The sequence below is a fragment of the Phasianus colchicus genome, chromosome 7 (assembly GCF_987193195.1).
Source record: "Phasianus colchicus chromosome 7, bPhaCol1.hap1.1, whole genome shotgun sequence".
Classification (NCBI taxonomy): domain Eukaryota; kingdom Metazoa; phylum Chordata; class Aves; order Galliformes; family Phasianidae; genus Phasianus; species Phasianus colchicus.
The window spans coordinates 8,754,735-8,772,435 of NC_143442.1; the positions used below are offsets into that span (position 1 = coordinate 8,754,735).

Here is a 17,701-nt window from a genome sequence, read left to right on the forward strand (position 1 = left end):
AGTTCTTGAACAGAGAACAGTCACTAACTCAAATCCCAACCCTCGTTGAAGATGTAAACAGCGTTTTAAAATAGGTTCTCAAAACAACCAAAGTAATAATGGAAGTATTACATTTATAAGGCAGTTTGAGCAATGCCATCTCATACTTGCTGATGAGCAACATTCAGAAAGGTAAGTGGTTTTTACTTTTGTGCTGGCTTCAGTTTCCTAGATGAATACAGTATGTATTGGTTCTCTCTCCAGGACAGGACAAGTTATCGTGGTTATTTTTCTTGTTTCACGTTCAGTGTAAGAATGCAGAGAAACTAAAAGAATGCAGTGGCAAAACCAAACTTTTATTTATATCAAAAAGTCTGAAACTGTTCATTAGATAACAGAGATTAGAGGTAGCTGTAATGGCATGTCAATCAACAGGCCACCTCACAGGTTAAAGTCTTCCCAGGATAGACCAAACTAACTCTTAACTAGCTACCAACTTCAGCTTTTGTACAGCAGGTAAAATATCATCCAGGTTATTGATCTCTGAAACAGAATGAAAAGCAAATATGTATGAGATGTATATAGAACACCTCTAAGTTCAACCAAAATTCTAGCTTAAATGTTAGAAATACGTAGAATAGAAATGTTAGAAATGTGAGCAAAAACTACTATAGAGAATAAATTCCTCAAACCTTTTAATGCTTTTAGGGGAAGAAAAAAGTTATTTTAGCTTATAAATTTTATGGTTGAATGTAATTGACTCTATTTTTAATGAAAACATAATTATTTCAGACACTTTCTTAGAAGAGGAGAGTAAGGCAAGGATAAGCACCTTTTTTCACACATGTTGTTTTTGCACACAATGAGTAAACAAAGTGTGTTAGCTATTTAAAGTCCTGGCAGGGAACTTTGTCATGAAGATAATTACAACTTGCAAATGTTACTCACCTAGAAGAGAGAGCAAATCTTGAATGAGAGCTTGAAACGGTGGAAAGAAGCATTCGTGTTCTTCTAGCTTATTGATGATCCTGAAATTTGTAAGTAAGACCATTATCTCAAAAATGTAAGAACATATTAAGTTCATTTTCTTGTCTGTTTTGCCATACAGTGTCACTGCTTTCTGAAAATACTGTTACTTAGTATATAGAAATGCAGCTGCACCAAAAATGCATTCTCACATTCTGAAACCTGCAGCCAACAACTGTTAAAAGTCAAAAGAATATCTCTGATTTCACTGTTTCTGCCCGATATACATCCTTCCATTCCTACTTGTGTTGTGTCATGTAATTTTTGGACTGGAGCAGCAGCCTAAATATGATAAATATATCAGCCACCCCAGGCAGTATAACTGTTACGGAGGTGGAGGCAAGAACATTTTAAGCAGCTTGTCTATAGTTAAAACTGCAAGGAGCACAGAAAGGTTGATGGTGTCAGTGTTGTTAACTTTGCCTGTTATAAATTTACTGCTGCAGTTAATCTCTTTGTACATTTGTACAGCACATTCTGAATGCAAGCTCTTAAAGCTTGCTACCGCCTCTATGTTCTCATCAGTTGCTGACAAGAACAAGATTTGTCCAGCACCCAAAAGATTTGTAGGAAGCTTGGGGTGTACGTTTTCTCAGCAACTAATACATTTAAATCCTGCAACCTTGAAGTAGTTTCACATCCCCACCAACATGCAGCACATGCTCTGTCTCCTTATGAAAGCTTAAGAGGCCTTTTTGATCACTGTATCCATGAAAATCAACAAGGTAGTGCTAAGGGAACCTTAATGTTTTCTATTTACCGCAATACCCTTTTGAAAGTGTTCAAGATTTGTTCCATATAGGATAGTAGTAATTCTTTTACTGTCACAGCTAGCTGACTGTGTAGCAAATGATTGAAGTCTCTTCCAGTATCAATCTTACGCAGCTCTTTCAATTTGTAAGATTCATGTTTGCAGAATTGTTGTCAATGGGACAGATCTAAATACCTGTGGATGTCTTGGGTCCCCAGAAGCCGCTGTAGTTGTTCAGTCACATTCTCATTAATTATGTCACACAGTTTCCCAACAGTATCCACTACCACTGTGGGTGGAACTGAATTATCTGGAAAACAAAGACTTCATGCTTCTGGTAAGAGTAACAACAGGAAAAGAAGACATAATTCAATTCTTACAAGTGCCTAGAATTTATTCAACTTTCATGTATCTAGGCATGCAAGTTTCTTCATTCACAGAAAACAGAATACCTATGTTGAGAAATACACTGATACTACTGGGAGGAAGGAAACTCTCATTAATTCTTCAGTAGCTAAAAACATGACAGAGCTATTTTCTTGACTGAAATGGTACTACTAAACTGTCACTGGAAAGCAGTCAACTGCCACTGTATACAGAGAAGGGTATTCATTGGCTTCCTGTAACACAACAGAAGTACTTCATAGAGTGAACCTGCTCTCTTATATTTTGTTAGCAGCAAGAACTTATTCTGTTTGCTTGTTTTAACCTGCTTTGGCTACTGTGATGAAAGGTAAAAAGGTATTAGCTTCTTTGTCCTTTCCTCACTCAGTTTCAGAGGAACTATTTGTGGAGAAGGTGACTGAACTTCATTGCTTTGTAATTACTAGGGAGATGGGAAGCTTCTTCACCTCCTGTTGTTGGTGGCAGGCAGGAAGTCTGCTTCCCTATTTGAATGAAGCTTCAAAGGGCTCAGTAGTTCAGGAGCCTTTCCCTCTGGCTGTACCCTGCAGCACAGCCAAGCCTCTAAACCCAAGAGCTCAGGGAAGATTACCAGCTGCTGTTCTTCAGAAGTGCAAAACCAGAAGAGAATGAAACTACGCAGGCCTCTGACTACTGGCGGCACTTAGTTCTTGACACTGAATAGTTAAAAAATGAGTAAGCCTTTAGGATTGTAAGAGGGAAGTTCTTCAGGACTGGACATACCTTTGAATGAGTTACTGAGGAGAAATCTAGAGAAAAGATTATTTGTTATTCAAAAACGATTTAAAACAAACAAACAAAACCTTACGTTTCAAATAGAGCATGAAACTTGACTAGTAAGTCAGTGCTCATAAAGCAAAGCTTTCCCTTTGGAAATAGCCAAACAAGTGCTAGGTGATAAGCCTGTACCTAGTTCCAGAAGTTCATGGAGATTTCTCATAGCATTGGTCAGTTCCCCAAGTTTTGTGTACACCTCATTCATTCGTGGGTAAATGCCGTTCAGAGAATTCACATCAAACAACTTCTGGAAGTGAGAGACCATTGCAAACAGTGTTGGTAAGGACGGTGTCTGGCTATTCTGCAGAAAACAGAAGAGATAACTTTTCTAAATTGTTGCTTAGCAAAGCAAGGATTCTTTTAAACCATGAGACATTTTTAAAACTAGTCTACAAAGAAAAACAAGTGTAACTTCCATTATTCAAAGCATTTCAAATATTCTTAAATCTCAAAAGATATATCCAGCAAACCAAAAATACTGTTATGAAAAAATATTCTTTTGGAAGCTTTGCTTTCTGTTGTTTATTAAGTCTGTTTATGTATTCTGAGTGCTGACTGAGAAAAAGATGGAATGGATAATATCTAGCATGACAGGGCAATGCAAATTCATGGTTGGTCAAAAGACCGTGATTAAAGCAGTCTTCCCCAGGGTGAATTTATCCATTATGTGAAAGTAGTCTTGGAGTACTGGACCTCTTCACACAGCTACTACTTAAACCCCAAAAGGCTTTGAAATGCAGAAGTCTAATCAGCGTGTGAAGAATTACCTTTTCCTTGTTTTCTATTTCTTCTAACACTGTATCTACTATGAACTGAAGGTCTTGAACTTGTATGGATTCTCTGTTATCTTGTGGATCCGTACTGTGCCAAGGCACCAATTCCATAGACAGTTTTTTCAACGACCTGTACAAATCCTTTTAAAACAGAGGGTACACAACTTATTGTAGTAACTACTTATTCTGTCCATTTAACATCAGATCAGACAACAAAACAAACTAAAACACAAGAACACTCCGCAATGGATAAAGAAGCACTGTGAGGTTTTCAACAGATTAAAAGAGGAATAGAAAGTCAAGCATGAGAGTGCATTACCTTTAGGGCCACTAGCTGATCTGCCCACATTTCTATAGTGAGTGGGAGGTGCTCAAATCCACATCCCTGTCCATTCTCCTTAATATAATTTTGCACTGGCCCTTTACTGCGCCTGTATATCAATGGAGGAGCTCTTGGACTTCGTATAATAGAGTCAATATTGGACAATACCTTCAATAACATAGAAAAAAAAAGTATTGCTCAAACTAAGCATTTTATTATAAATTCCCCCACCACCAGTCACAATCATCTAAACAATAAATCATAAATATCTCCAGTAAGTTACTATCAATGACTTTTTTAGATACACTCAATATGTCATAGATTTAAAGATTTAAAAATACACTAAGTAGATGAAAAGTAAAAGTAATGCAAGTAGACTTCCCACTGGGGGAATATTTTGTTTATCTACTCACAACTTTGTTACTTCCACAGTTTATATTTTGCTAAGCTTTACTGTATTTGTTCCTTTTTTACTTAAAGAAAAATAAAAAGTTACTATCTCCTCAGTAGTTCTTAAAACTGTAACAGAAAGGTATGCCTTGCACAGGACCCTGATCTTTGTCCTCTATCTAAATCACCGTTTGGAGATATGCCAAGCTAGTCTCTGCTCTATTGTAACTTCAGGTAGTTTACATTAAGGTAGCCTACATCAACTGCCATAACCAAGAACATAACATGTTATGTTCAGGGCTTTCCTCCAAGATTCAAAAGATCATACTTCAGTTTACACTATTAAGCAAAACTCATATTTTGTAATGAAAGTGCTATATCAACACAGTACCAATTAAGTTGGCATACCTGTAAGTACTGCTGGCAAACTGTGCGCAGCTGATCTTCTGCAGTACACTCAGGTTCTTTCTTTTCTTCTGTTCCTGCTCTGGTACTGCTCCCTGAAGACCTGCATGCCAAATATATACAGTAGGTCATCAGTAGGCCAAATACATACAGTAGGATGGCTTTCAGTCTGAAACTATTGAATGGTACCCACTCAATATTTAAATAGACAACGTAAAATGAAGAACTAAACATTTTTAAAGTAGATAATGTACAGTGCTAAAAATATGTAGTATTCAGTACACACGTACACAATTAAGTGAAATTCCAGACTGACACTTCATCAGTAGTAGATTTCTGTTATCTTTAAAGTATTTTCTAAGCAATGATCCAGAAGAAAATAAAAAAAGTAAATTTCTAAGGATAATATGGACATAACCTTAGGTATCTTCAACAGTTCACCGACTCTCATAATACTCTCAATCCACAATGCAGCTAATAGCTTGCTTTATAGCTCACAGAAGGGGCAGACAACAGAGTTTGGTCCTGCCCATACTTCCCACGGTAACGCTCCCATCCCAAAAGACAAAATGGAACTACTAAGAGACAGTGCTGTGCACCAATTTGGACGCCATGCTACCACTTCAGAGATTCACAGGGTGTCTTTGGAGATGCAGAAGCATTTGCTGCCCACGAACCAGGCTCTAAGGGACAGTGGTGATAAGGTACATGCTTTGTAAGCTGCTATCTATGTGATTGGTAGCAGAGCATCTTTGCTTTTATATAGTTCAGAGAATTCATGAAAGTTACTGAAGAAAAATAGTTACTGGATAGTTTTCTTTAAAGTTTTCTCTAGTTTCTTCACTCGGTGCTTGTAAAGTTTTAATTCCTGTGCAGTTGGTCTGTTGGGAAGAAAACATACTATATTATCTATTTTGCATTGAAAGACAGCTATAAAATTCAGCCAAGTGAAAAAGAAAGCTTTACCAGTGCCGTAACTTCATTCTGGAAATGAAATTCTACATTTCTGTGTGGCAATATCTGTAATACAGATATAGTATAGCACCCAAACCAATTTTGCTGGCTCAGGCTTTCTTACTAAAACCATCTGCTTCCCTACCCTGTCCAGCAGGTTTTAAGTGGAAATCAGGCTTGGCAGTAATGCTGCCAGTGAAAAGAACAATTGTGCCCCCATGCATTTTTTACTGCTTTAGCTGAATGAAGTGCAAATATCAATGCAGTTGTCCAATATGATGTACTGTACAGTAATAGGTGTTATTATTAGCAGTGTAGGGAAGAAAGGTTGATGGTTGCTACCCTATTAAAATACTAATTATGTTATGAATGGATTTTAAAGACAGATTTCACTCAACACTTTCACATTTGCTGTGCTTTCAGTTTCCTTCTTTGTACAGCAAAGCCTAGTGATGTGCTTTTAAAAATGATATTTATCCTTTCTCACCTTGTTTCCAAATCTTTCTTGAGATTTGTATTTTCAAGCAAAAGCTGTTCATTCCTGGCTTTTGTTTCAGCAAGCTGATTCTGAAAAGACTGCAACATACACTGTGTTACTTCTTTTATTTCATTCATTCAGTCAGCAAGCTTGAACACTTTCAAGCATGTCAGGTGTTAAGAAAATTCCCATTTGCTCTGTATAGTAAGACAGAATAGGTGAGGAAACAAACCTCTTTAAGATCAAGAGGCTGCTATACTAGCCCACAGGCAGAGAAGCAGAGAACTCACAGCAAAGTACTGAATCTTTGCATAATGAGATGAAGACAGTAAATGCTGCCCAGTGAGTTTACAAACTTTGAAGATAAAAACAAGCAGACAGAAACCAAACACACATGCATTTTTATGCGGCTCTTCAGGGGTTACCATTTAGTGATCTGCATGGACTTATTCTTAGCATTCCATACCGTGAGCAGCGCTCTGTAATTCGGAGTAGCATCTAGATTTAAGAATTTTTCTTTGCTTTTTACTTCTCTCTGTATATGATCTTCAGCTTTTTTATACTGCCTATTAGGAAAAATAAATTGCTTCAGGTTATTGCAGTTCAATTGCCACAAAGATCTAAGGCTGTTTAGTTTGCAGGTACATGTGACAAAATTTCCATAAATTGAACTATGATCAGAATAGAAACATTGTCACTGGTCTTCTCTATTATTCTGGAAAGATGTTTCATATACTAATTAAATACATTTATCCCTCAAAAGAAATTACAGTGCAAGCAAATCCAATTTCAGCTTTCTAGATAATAATCTCAAATTATGGGAATGTCTCTCAGGTGTCTGATTGTTGCTCTGCATCATGTAAGCAACATGATGGAGCAGAGAAGCTGGTATTCCTTTTTTTTTTTTTTTTTTCCTTCTTTCTTTTTAGGAAAACAATAAATTGAGCATAGCTAATGCAGTAGTGCTGCCTGTAAACTACTACAAAAGGAAAAGTGCAAAAACAAACAAAGGATTATAGCTCATGTGTCTAAATACAACGCCCTCCTGGCTGCACTGGCCTGACTGAGCAGCTGCTCAGACTGACTGAGAGCTATTTCCAGGATTAACCCAAACTTCCAAGACCATTACAGTCCTTGCCTGTTTAGTTTTTTTTTTTTTTATTATTTTAGTGACATCTAGAAAACAGAACATTTGCCATTCTAAGTTTTAAGAACAGCAAGGAAAACTTTGAGCAGTAGGACCATGAGGCATTAGATGAGACTCACCTTAGCTCCTTTTTCATTTGATTAATTTGAGATTCATAATAATCAATTAGACAAAGAAACCTGAAAAAGGAAAAATGGTATTTTGAATTTAAGATATTGTTACTGACCTATTGGAATAGGATAGATTATACAGCTGCACTGTATTTTAAAAGTGCCTGTTTCATATCAGTCACAGTTTTCCAAAAAAGAAATGTGGAGACATTAACCGTCTATTACATTAAAAGTCGCAAAATGACTCAAGAGGAGACCAAAGCTAAATCCTTCTGACAGCCCCTACATCTCGTGGGTATGTTCACCCAGCAAGCTTACCAAGCTTGTACATTCTTGAGCTGTAGGGCTGCAGGGACCATTGGAGGTGATATAAGAGCACAGGTCAGACACAGCCTAAGAACTTCCACTTCCAGAGAAACTACAAGTGCTTTCTAAGGAAGTGGCTGCAAGGAAATAAAGCCATAGAAAATTGTACAGGTGAAAAACTGCATTTCCTTTCGAACCACTTTGAGATTTTTTGTTTTGAATATACAAGTGAGAAATGCCAGGGAACCAATCTCAGTGCTTCTTTTTTGTTGTTGTTTAATGAGGGCACAAGAAACAGTCAGAGGCACACATATAAACCCTCTAAAATTTCTCCTAAGTAAACATCCTAGGCAGATCTGGACAGACCAAGCTACAACAGCACAATAAGACAACAGCCACCTGAGGCCTAGAAATTGTCAAATCTCTGACTGTAGCTGAAGGACAGAGATTTTCTTGCAGAAGACGTAGACTTAGAATACTTTCAGAACTTGCACAAAATGCCTGGAAACCATGCTTGTAGTTAGCAGTCACAAAAGCTGTTTTCCAACTGACTTTGTTGTTGTTGCTTTTTGCTCTGTTATTTAAATTTACATTCTAAAATGTTACAAGTCCCAAAACAAAATCACCTTAGCAGATGCAGTTTCCAGAATAAACCATTCCACTCTCTTTGCTGACACCTAGTGGATACAGAGGCTGAGATTTTTAACTTCTGCTAGGCACTTATTCAGCTTGCACTCCTAAGTAAATCTCCAACTTTTTTTCCATGTAAGGATCAAGAACAGTCACTTCAAATCCATTTATTCATTTAATGTTACAAGTCATTCACCAATATAACAAAATTTCTTACTGCTGATCTAGAAGGGACTTGGGTGCTCTCTTGCAAAACCGGCAGAACATTTTGGTTTGAGTGGCAACACGCTGCTGCTCCTCCACCCCAGCTTTGCACAGCTCCCTCTGCAAACGAGCAATAATCTCCTCCTGTTCTTGCAGCTTTTCCTGCTGCTGTTGGTATTTTGCCTGCGAAGAGATAACGGAGCATTCTGAAATTATTCTAACAAGCTGGAGATGGTGCTCTACCTGCCCACACAAGCACTTGGTTAAGGAAGCTTAACCAAACAGCCAGTGGAAGAAAGGTTCATATATTTCAGAAAATTATTCATGAAATGTAAAATCTTAGCTAAAAATAGTGTACTAACTTTGACACGAGACTCGTGTTTATTTGGACCAACGTGTACACTTCCACAGCTTTCAAAACAGGTCAAAAGTTGAGTGCTGTCTGAGTTACCTGGGAAACCAGCTGATCTTTTTGAAGTTCTTCGACCTGATTCTGTTGCCGGCAAACTTTAGCTATTGTCTCATCTTCCAGCTGACGGATTTTTGATTTAATGTTTTCCACCACGTTTTCCAATTCATTAGCCCTTTTCTCTTGTCGAGATGCACGACCTCGTTCCTGTCGTACCTCATCTCTAGAAACATAAATCTTTGATTTAAATTACACTCATTTCACTAAATGCAATGAAAGAAGCACAGGCCTGGCAAACGTTATCTGATGGTGCCCAGGACAGCCTGCACCAGCAGGCATGGGAAATATGCCGCTATGGGAAGTGGCAGTAGATGGAGTTAAGACAACAGCTCAAGCAGATCCTTTATGCAGATATTTAAGCGGAATATTGCTGCATATTGGGCAAAAATCTCCAAAAAAAAGGTGTTTGGCCTTGGATATGACAGTAAACAGGCAGTGACAGTGCTGTTTGTTTTGCATTACCTGTAAATACCCTTCACAGCACCTTACCTAAGATTACGATTCGTCTCCATAAGCCCGTACATCATCTTCTGTTGTCGGTCAGTGTCTTCCAACAACGTTTTTAATGCAAGTCTGATTCCTAGAGAGGCCTGACCATCCAAAACAATCACATCTGGAAGCACACATCACAAACAAAGCCTTAACCAAAGGCTTTCGGTACCTGAAGATCGCATCTCCATTACCGTTTGGAACCGATGGCTTCAGCAGTGCCTCGTGACTTCAGGTCTGCTGCCCAGGAACCCCCACCATCAGCACTCCTTACCCGGAGCGCCGCCGCTGCCCGGGGACGCCGCGATGCTCAGGGGCTGCATCCCATGGCGCAGCAGCAGCGTGTTGACGGTCTGCCATTCCGCTTCCTCCTGCCGCAGCTGGGAAGAGGCAGAATCCTGAGCGCTGAGGGTCGGCATGCAAACAGCACGCAGACGCTCCGGTCGTACCGATCGCCGTTAGAAGGGTGCCAGCGAGCCGGATTTGTGCTTTCTAAAGAACCGAGCGCGGCGAGGCAAGCGCCGGGTGCCCGCTTTGCCTCGGCGCCACGTTATGTCACTGCCGCGGTACCTCCGTTATAACGAGCCGCCGGTAGAAAGAGCGAGCAGGAATGGAAAGGAAACGGGCGAACGGGAGCGGAGGGCGGGCTCTGAGCTCTGTGGCGGTAACGGTCATCTCCGGGAGGCGGGCAGGAGGGCGGCCGCCATCTTGAGGCGGAGGGGAGGAGGGACCCGCGCGGCCGGAGCGGGGTAGGCGGGGGTGCGGGCGTGGGAGCTGCGTGCGGGAGCTGCGTGCGGGTGTGGGGGCTGTGTGAGGGGTTGTGGGGGCTGCGGGCGAGCGTGTGACGGCGTAATGCCGAAATAAAAGCTGTGTGTGTAAGCTCGCTCCATGCAGCGCGGTGCGGGATGAGCTCCGGGCCCTGAGTGGATGTCGGAGGCGGTTTGAGTCCCGGTGGCGGTTTTGGCGTTGATGCTGAGGCTGATGGATCGCGGCTGTGCGGTTCCCTCGCAGCTGAAGGGAGTTCTGTGAGAGCGGCGTCGTTGTAGGGCAGCCGAATCCTTCGTGCTCTTACACACAGCCGTCTGTGTAGGGAAAATGACGTTTGTATTACAGCAGACAAAGCCAGTAGCCATAACTCCATCCATTCTCAGCACTCCCTGCTGCTATCCTGCTTTTCTTCTTTTCTTGCTGCTGATTGGATTAAAAGCGCTTTGGTTACTATGGCGTCCCGTGAGGAGGTTACCCTCAGTGAAGAAGAAGTAAGGTAAAACAGCAGAGCTGCAGCACATATCGTTGGAAAGATATCCCCCACTGCAGCGGTCACTTATGGCTGTACCAAACATGAAACGTGTCCTAAATGGAAGGATATCTTTTCCAGTCTCCTTCCCTGTGCGTGTTTGTGTGTGCAGTGTTGCGTTCCCAAATGACAGGTAGTATTTCTGTTGATGTCAATGGATGTTAGTATTTCTAACAGTATTTCTGTTAGAATCAATGGATGGTGAGCTTATGTGTTACAACTGCTTCTCAAGTTCAGAAGGCTGAAGCAGTTGTTCAGGGAGCAAATGAAATGTTGCACTTTAAAGCCTGCCAAAAAATAACTGCAAGGAACATCTGAGTTCTAAGGACAGTTTTTAATTATACTGCCCCCTGACCTGGGAGCTATAGAGGTTGGATGGGTATGTATCTTTTTATGGTGCTTGTTAGAGTGAGCCTGCATACCTACCTGTTTTTGTGATGTTTTGTCATATTTTGATGTTTTTAAAGCAGGAACGTGCAAGTAATTGTGTAAGCTTATTCTCTCATGTCTTGTTTTGCAGTTGTAAAAGGTAACTTGCCCTAAAGCAGTAACACTTTGAGCTGTAGTCGTCAGTATTTGAATTCTTTCAATGACGATTAATTGACTTTATTGGTATTTCCATAGGTCTCGGTACGGCCACTTAGAGAAGATGACAGATTTGGTAGCTGTTTGGGAAGTAGCTTTAAGTGATGGTGTTCATAAAATTGAATTTGAGCATGGGACCACTTCAGGAAAACGTGTCGTCTATGTTGATGGAAAGGTGAAATTGCTATATGCTCAACATTCACTATAATACAATTATATAAGTCCATTTCCATACAGAAAGTCATCAGAACAGACAAAAGACTACTACGTGCAAGTGAGGTGTATTCTGTTGGCTAACTTTGCCTCGTGTAATGAACAACATTCCATCAGAAGAGGGCTGGCCAGCAGGGATAGGGAGGTGATTGTCCCCCTCTACTCTGCTCTTGTGAGGCCCCATCTGGAGTGCTGTGTCCAGGTCTGGAGCCCCCAGTACAAGAAAGACAGAGAGCTGTTGGAGAGGGTCTAAAGGAGAGCCACAAAGATGATCAAGGAACTGGAGCACCTCCACTACAAAGACAGGCTGAGGGAGCTGGGCTTGTTCAGCCTGGAGAAAAGAAGGCTGCGAGGTGACCTCATTGCAGCATTTCAGTACCTAAAGGGAGCCTACAGAGGGGAGGGGAATCAACTGTTTGAAAGGGTAGATAACTGCAGGACAAGGGGAAATAGTTTTAAGGTAAGGGAGGGGAGATTTAGGTTGGACGTCAGGGGGAAGTTCTTTAGAGAGAGAGTGGTGAGGTACTGGAACAGGCTGCCCAGAGAGGTTGTGGATGCCCCATCCCTAGAGGTGTTCAAGGCCAGGTTGGATGGGGCCCTGGGCACCCTGGTCTAGTATTAAATGGAGAAATCGGTGGCCCTGCATGTGGCAGGGGGTCAGAGTTTCATGATCCTCGAGGTCCCTTCCATCCTTGGCGATTCTGTGAACATCATTCTTGTCTCAGTTACAGTTAAGCTGTGACTATCATGAAGTGCTTTGCCATCCTTGGGCAGAAGTGCTCTGTATTTATAAAGTATTGCATGCTTGTACCTTGAGGAAAAAGGACAGTTAAGTACTGAGCTGTTTCCTGAGTTCTGGTGCACTTTTCTGAAATACTAAAACACGTTCTCAGGTTTGTCAGTTAATACCTATTGTTTGTGTGTTCTTCTACAGGAAGAAATACGAAAAGAATGGATGTTTAAATTGGTGGGTAAAGAAACATTCACTGTTGGAGCATCCAAAACAAGAGCTACTATTAACATTGATGCAGTCAGTGGCTTTGCATATGAGTATACTTTGGAGATCAATGGAAAAAGCCTCAAGAAATATATGGAGAACAGGTCAAAAACAACTAATACTTGGGTACTAAGCTTGGGTGGTACAGACTATAGAGTTGTTCTGGGTAAGTAAATATGGAATGACTTGACATTGCTGCTTTCAGAAAAGCCTGTATGCATTTAGCAATTGGTAATTAAGAGAAAGCATAGTTCAGTGGTGTATGGGAACTGTTCAGTCATGGCCTGAACCACTGAGCACTTGGGGAAAGGACCTGGTCAGCTCTGGGAGCACAGGTGAAGGCAATTCAGCTGTGCGACTGGAAGGGGTGGAGTCTGGCTGCACCTCTCTTAGACCTCATTTAAGGGCTGACTGCCACTGGGGAAGGATCCCTTTCTGGAAATTCCTCTTTGGTGAAGATTTTCCCTGTGAACCTGTCTTCTGATATGGGCGAGCAGTCTTTTTCCCTTCCTTTATAGCACCTTTCTATTTTGCTGGTTTTTCTGTCGTCTCACCTTTGTTGTAATGCCTTTCCTACTGTACTGATCTGTCCAATTGCTACAAGCAGCTAGTAGTATTGCAGTGTAAAACCTTGCTGCACTAAGGTCTGGAGAATGTTGGAAGTATATACCAAAGACGGGCAGAAGAATGGTAATCTTGTTATATCTGTGTGTAGTTTTATACAGCACTGTTGTTTGTTAACTCTGTTGTAATGGGGATTTTCCTTAGAAACTATAAACCGAAGTTAAAGAGTCGTGAAAAGAAGTGTGTCAGTGTTACTCATTGTTTTTTTGATAGATTAATCAGCATGCTGTTTTCTGCACTGCTTCTTAACTATGAACTTAATCCATAACCTTCAGATAATGTTTTTATACTTTCTTGATTGCAAGATTATACTTTTTTTTTTTTTTTCCTTTGCCCCCTTTCCCAAAGTATGTTAGAAGATGAGAGGAAGGGATCCACTGAGGAATTTGTCTGTGGCATCTAGTGGTAAAACTTCCACTTAAGTATTGCTGTATGGTTATACGTGGGCACAAGATTGTGCTGGACTGTGGTTTCTTTTTGAGCCTAAGGACAGAATGAACTGCCCTGAGATGAAGATGCAGGGGGGAAAGAAAGGCAGTTCCAGTGCAAAGAGATAGCCTGGTATCCTTCTCTCCATAATTACTTAAAAGACAAGCAGTACTCTGCTCTTTGTTATGTCACAAGGACAACATTTTCTCTAATGTTAATTTTAGAGTTGAGTATATATCCATAGCAAAAATTGTTTGCGCACGGATGGCAGAGCCTTCTGTCTCTCCAATATAAGAACAAACTACTAGCTGAGATTAATTAGGACCTTCTCCAGGGAATTAAATATAACATGAAAGAGTAAACTTGTAAAATCCTTAGATTGTTCTGTCTGTAGAAGGAGGGAGAGTCCTTTCTACTTTTTTTTTTTTCCTTTCATTCACAGAAAAAGATACTATGGACGTGTGGTGCAACGGTAAAAAAATGGAGACAGCGGTACGTAATCACTTCCACAGGTTTTTCATAGACTGTGGCTCTAATATAACCAAAGTAAGTCACAGTGCTTATCTGTTCACTAAGTGGCATGCTCACTAAGCCGTGGCAAGGAGTATGTTGCTTCACTTGGGTGTGGAGTGTGGGTATACCTCTAGACTTGCATGCTGATGATCTGTTCTTTGCTGTATTTATTAACAGAATACTTTGTCTCCTGGATTACCTCTTAAGATGCCAAAAGTCTGTCTGTATAAGAATATACAGTGCTATGATTTTTGGACAAATGAATCTTTTGGGTCAATTGTCCAGGGTTTCTAGTGAGAGAATGCTCAGGAGGGACTTAAATTTGATGCGGCCTGTAGAGCCATCTCATCCAGACCTGCTCACATTAGTGGTAACTGAAAGCTGAACCCCTGTGCTCTTTAATGGGTGGTGATTTTTGTCCATTTAGAGACGATCCCTAAGCACCTCAGGCTTAGTTCATCTTGCTGGAACGAGTAAAATCTTTGTCACATCTGCATTAACATGCATAGCAGATAGATACTTAAAAATCTTAATATATTTGATGTCTTTTCATTTTATGGAGGTTTTTATTATGCATGTTATGTAGGCTTCCCCAGCCCTGAAGGGTGCATTTTCTCACCAGAACTGGCACTATGGTGGATGCATACTCCAAAATGAGAAGCTAGGTAACTGCATCTACAAACTACAAAGGGGAGGTTAGGAACTGTGCATCTAAACTGGATAGCATGTACTCAATTCAGGGATCTGTCCCTCCTGTTGCAGAGGGCACCAACAAACTGATGATGTGAAATGTTGGTTGTCATTTGAAAACCCAAATTCTTTAACTGGCAGCCTGCAGCTCTGCAGCATTGTTCAGCAGCAGCCTATGGCTGCAGTAATTATGAGAGCTACAAGTGACCGTGACCTGGAAACAGTGTGATGCTTTGAATGGTTATTTTACTGAAAAGGGCATCTGTTTTTATTCTTGTCTCCTTTCTTCTAGGGTGAATTCGTAGAAGATGGGACTGAAACTCACTTCAGTGTTGGTGATCACAGCTGTTACATTAAGGCTGTCAGTAGTGGAAAACGAAAGGAAGGAATTATTCACACTCTTATTGTGGATGACAGAGAAATTCCAGAGGCTGTGGAATAGCTTCTAGTTAACCGATTGTTTTAGGACTCAGATCAGGTACTTTTAATTACTGTGGTAATTATTTAAATAAGAGGCATTTGGATAATGCCCTCAATAACACACTTCAGCTTTCAGTTAGCCGTGCAATGGTCAGGCAGTTGGACATACTGATCATTGTAGGTTCCTTCTAGCTGAACAATTCTACTACATGTAGAACACACGGTAGATCTGGTTTGTGCTGGGTTCACTTCCTAGCTTCTGTACATGAAATTCATCTTTTTGAGGACCAAACATAACTATATGCAACACTATACATTACCAGTTCTTAAAAAGCTACATAGAGAAATAAGTATTATATCGCTAAGTAGAGAGGGCAGGTGAACTTAAGTAGAAATTATATGGTAGAAAAAAAACTCAAAATATTCAATAATACTGAGTACTTTATATGGAGGGAGAGAGCACATACTGAGCACTGGAGAAAGCTGTTGAAATTCTCCATGTTTTTTCTTTTAAATGTACTTCCAATGTTCTTCAAATGCAGTTAGGAAAATAGTTACATAAACTAATAAAAAAGGTTATTAAGCAAATATATTTTTACCAGTCCTTGTGTAACTATTAGAATTTTACTTAGCTATGAAGACTGTTGTTTATTCACAGTAGGAGGAAAGGTGATATGTATGCTATGCCAAAGAAATCCTGAAGGTGTTTTCTAAAATGATGCTTGTTCTGAAGTTTTGTACTGATTTTTAAACACCCTCCCACCCAACCGAACAAGAAACCTCTTGAAGCAAGCTGAAATAAGAACCTATTTTATGTAGCCTAACCTTCAATCTATAGCTGTCTGTCAGTAATTATGTGTGGCAATTCCGGCAATAACGTGTGAATAAGGAAACGAGGAAATGCAGGACAGAACTGGAGAAGAACTTATTGCTTTAATGGGAAAGTTAAGACAGGAACAGAATATTCTCACATTCCAGCTTCCTCAGGTGGTTTTTAGAAGCTTGTGGGGGGGGAGACATATTGCCCACTTAACATTACCTTAGGCTCACCTTACAAAAGGGACCTGTTTTGTGACAGTGCAGACATAAATCACTTTTAAAAAATAATTTATTTAAGAGTATCATTTTGCAGTGATCCAAAAATCTTTTTCCACTTAAGACCTTAAGACTTCTTCCCTTAAGACTTCAGAATTAGACTTTTATAACTTATTTTTTTGTGGTTTGTGGCCATTATGGATGCTATTTTAAGAACTGCAAGTAAAATACAGATGTACTAGGAACTTATCAGCAGTTTTTTTTTTTTTTTAAATCTTATTTAAGCATGGATCACATCCATGTTTTAGGGCTCAGAAGCTCTGTTAGCACAGTCTCATGGTTTTTTTTTTAATAGTTTTGTGCAGGCCCTTCTCCCCAGATAATTACAGTTTTAACCATATGTGACTTTTCAGTCTAAAAGCAGACCTGATGTTGACTGACAAGTCCTTATTTCTGCATTACACCACTGCTACAACCAGATGAGGTGTTCAGCTGCAGCTGTAGGTTTAAATTCTCTGGATTGTACAAATCACAGAATCGTGGAATGGCAAATCTGCTAATAGCTTTTAGTTTCAGACAGTGGATTTGTTTTAAACTCTCCTAACGCCGGACATAATTTCAGGCTTTACTGCAGAAAGCTTTAAAATAATTGAGAACTGGACTGAATCCTTTAAAATTGAAATTAGTATAATAGCTCTTGGGCATTTACTGCGTTCAAGTTGCTGTGGAAGTAGTGCAGATATACGTGGCTACAGTAAGGTTGAAATAATCTCTACAACTGAATCATTATCATGTATCAGTAAAGGCACCTTATTGGAGAGCAGTCTGAAGTTGTGGCTTGAACTAGTTCTCTACCTGCATGGTAGCCATTCAAAAAGATTGAACAGCACTGGGAAATCTCAACCTCAAATATGGTTCAAGTCCCATCTTTAAATACTATGAGGAAACATAACAGATAAGCTGATAGTATTATTTGTACTCTTTATTTTGAATACACGAATCTATAATGCTTCAAAATCTCTTAACTAATAAAAACTAATAGCAACTACAGTTAGAAATCTTGAACTGCCTCATGTCTGTCATAACCTTACTGAACAACAAATCCTGAGGTGGAAAACAGCATTCACCTGATGCTTTCACACATCATGGTGCATTCCCAAATATAAGAATCAAACCAACCTTGATTTCTTGGGTTTCAAAACTGTGTGCAATACCTTTAGATTAAGACAGTGAAATGAAAGAAAGAAAATGCAAACCTAAAACGT

The 17,701-nt window shown here is 40.1% G+C and overlaps 2 protein-coding genes across 3 annotated transcripts; one reads left to right on the plus strand and one right to left on the minus strand.

The window, feature by feature from the left end:
- Nucleotides 1-307: 307 nt before the first annotated feature.
- Nucleotides 308-10,052, minus strand: CEP70 (centrosomal protein 70). Its single transcript, XM_031590689.2, has 15 exons — nucleotides 9,908-10,052; nucleotides 9,634-9,757; nucleotides 9,127-9,307; nucleotides 8,689-8,858; nucleotides 7,545-7,604; nucleotides 6,745-6,844; nucleotides 6,288-6,376; nucleotides 5,653-5,727; nucleotides 4,850-4,949; nucleotides 4,049-4,219; nucleotides 3,724-3,870; nucleotides 3,089-3,257; nucleotides 1,952-2,066; nucleotides 928-1,007; nucleotides 308-522 (listed from the first exon to the last, which is right to left on the minus strand). The coding sequence occupies exons 1-15, from the start codon at nucleotides 10,050-10,052 to the stop codon at nucleotides 461-463; spliced, it is 1,788 nt and encodes a 595-aa protein (XP_031446549.2). The 3' UTR covers nucleotides 308-460.
- A 133-nt stretch (nucleotides 10,053-10,185) lies between these two features.
- Nucleotides 10,186-16,467, plus strand: FAIM (Fas apoptotic inhibitory molecule). 2 transcript variants are annotated; one of them, XM_031590693.2, is made up of 5 exons: nucleotides 10,186-10,382; nucleotides 11,555-11,690; nucleotides 12,663-12,891; nucleotides 14,221-14,270; nucleotides 15,274-16,467. In XM_031590693.2, exons 1-5 carry the CDS (start codon nucleotides 10,186-10,188, stop codon nucleotides 15,421-15,423), a joined length of 762 nt encoding a protein of 253 aa, XP_031446553.2. In that variant the 3' UTR covers nucleotides 15,424-16,467. The 2 variants fall into 2 exon arrangements, with proteins under 2 accessions (XP_031446553.2, XP_089999755.1); XM_090143629.1 differs by lacking the exon at nucleotides 10,186-10,382 and adding an exon at nucleotides 10,398-10,897.
- The last annotated feature ends 1,234 nt before the right edge of the window (nucleotides 16,468-17,701 follow it).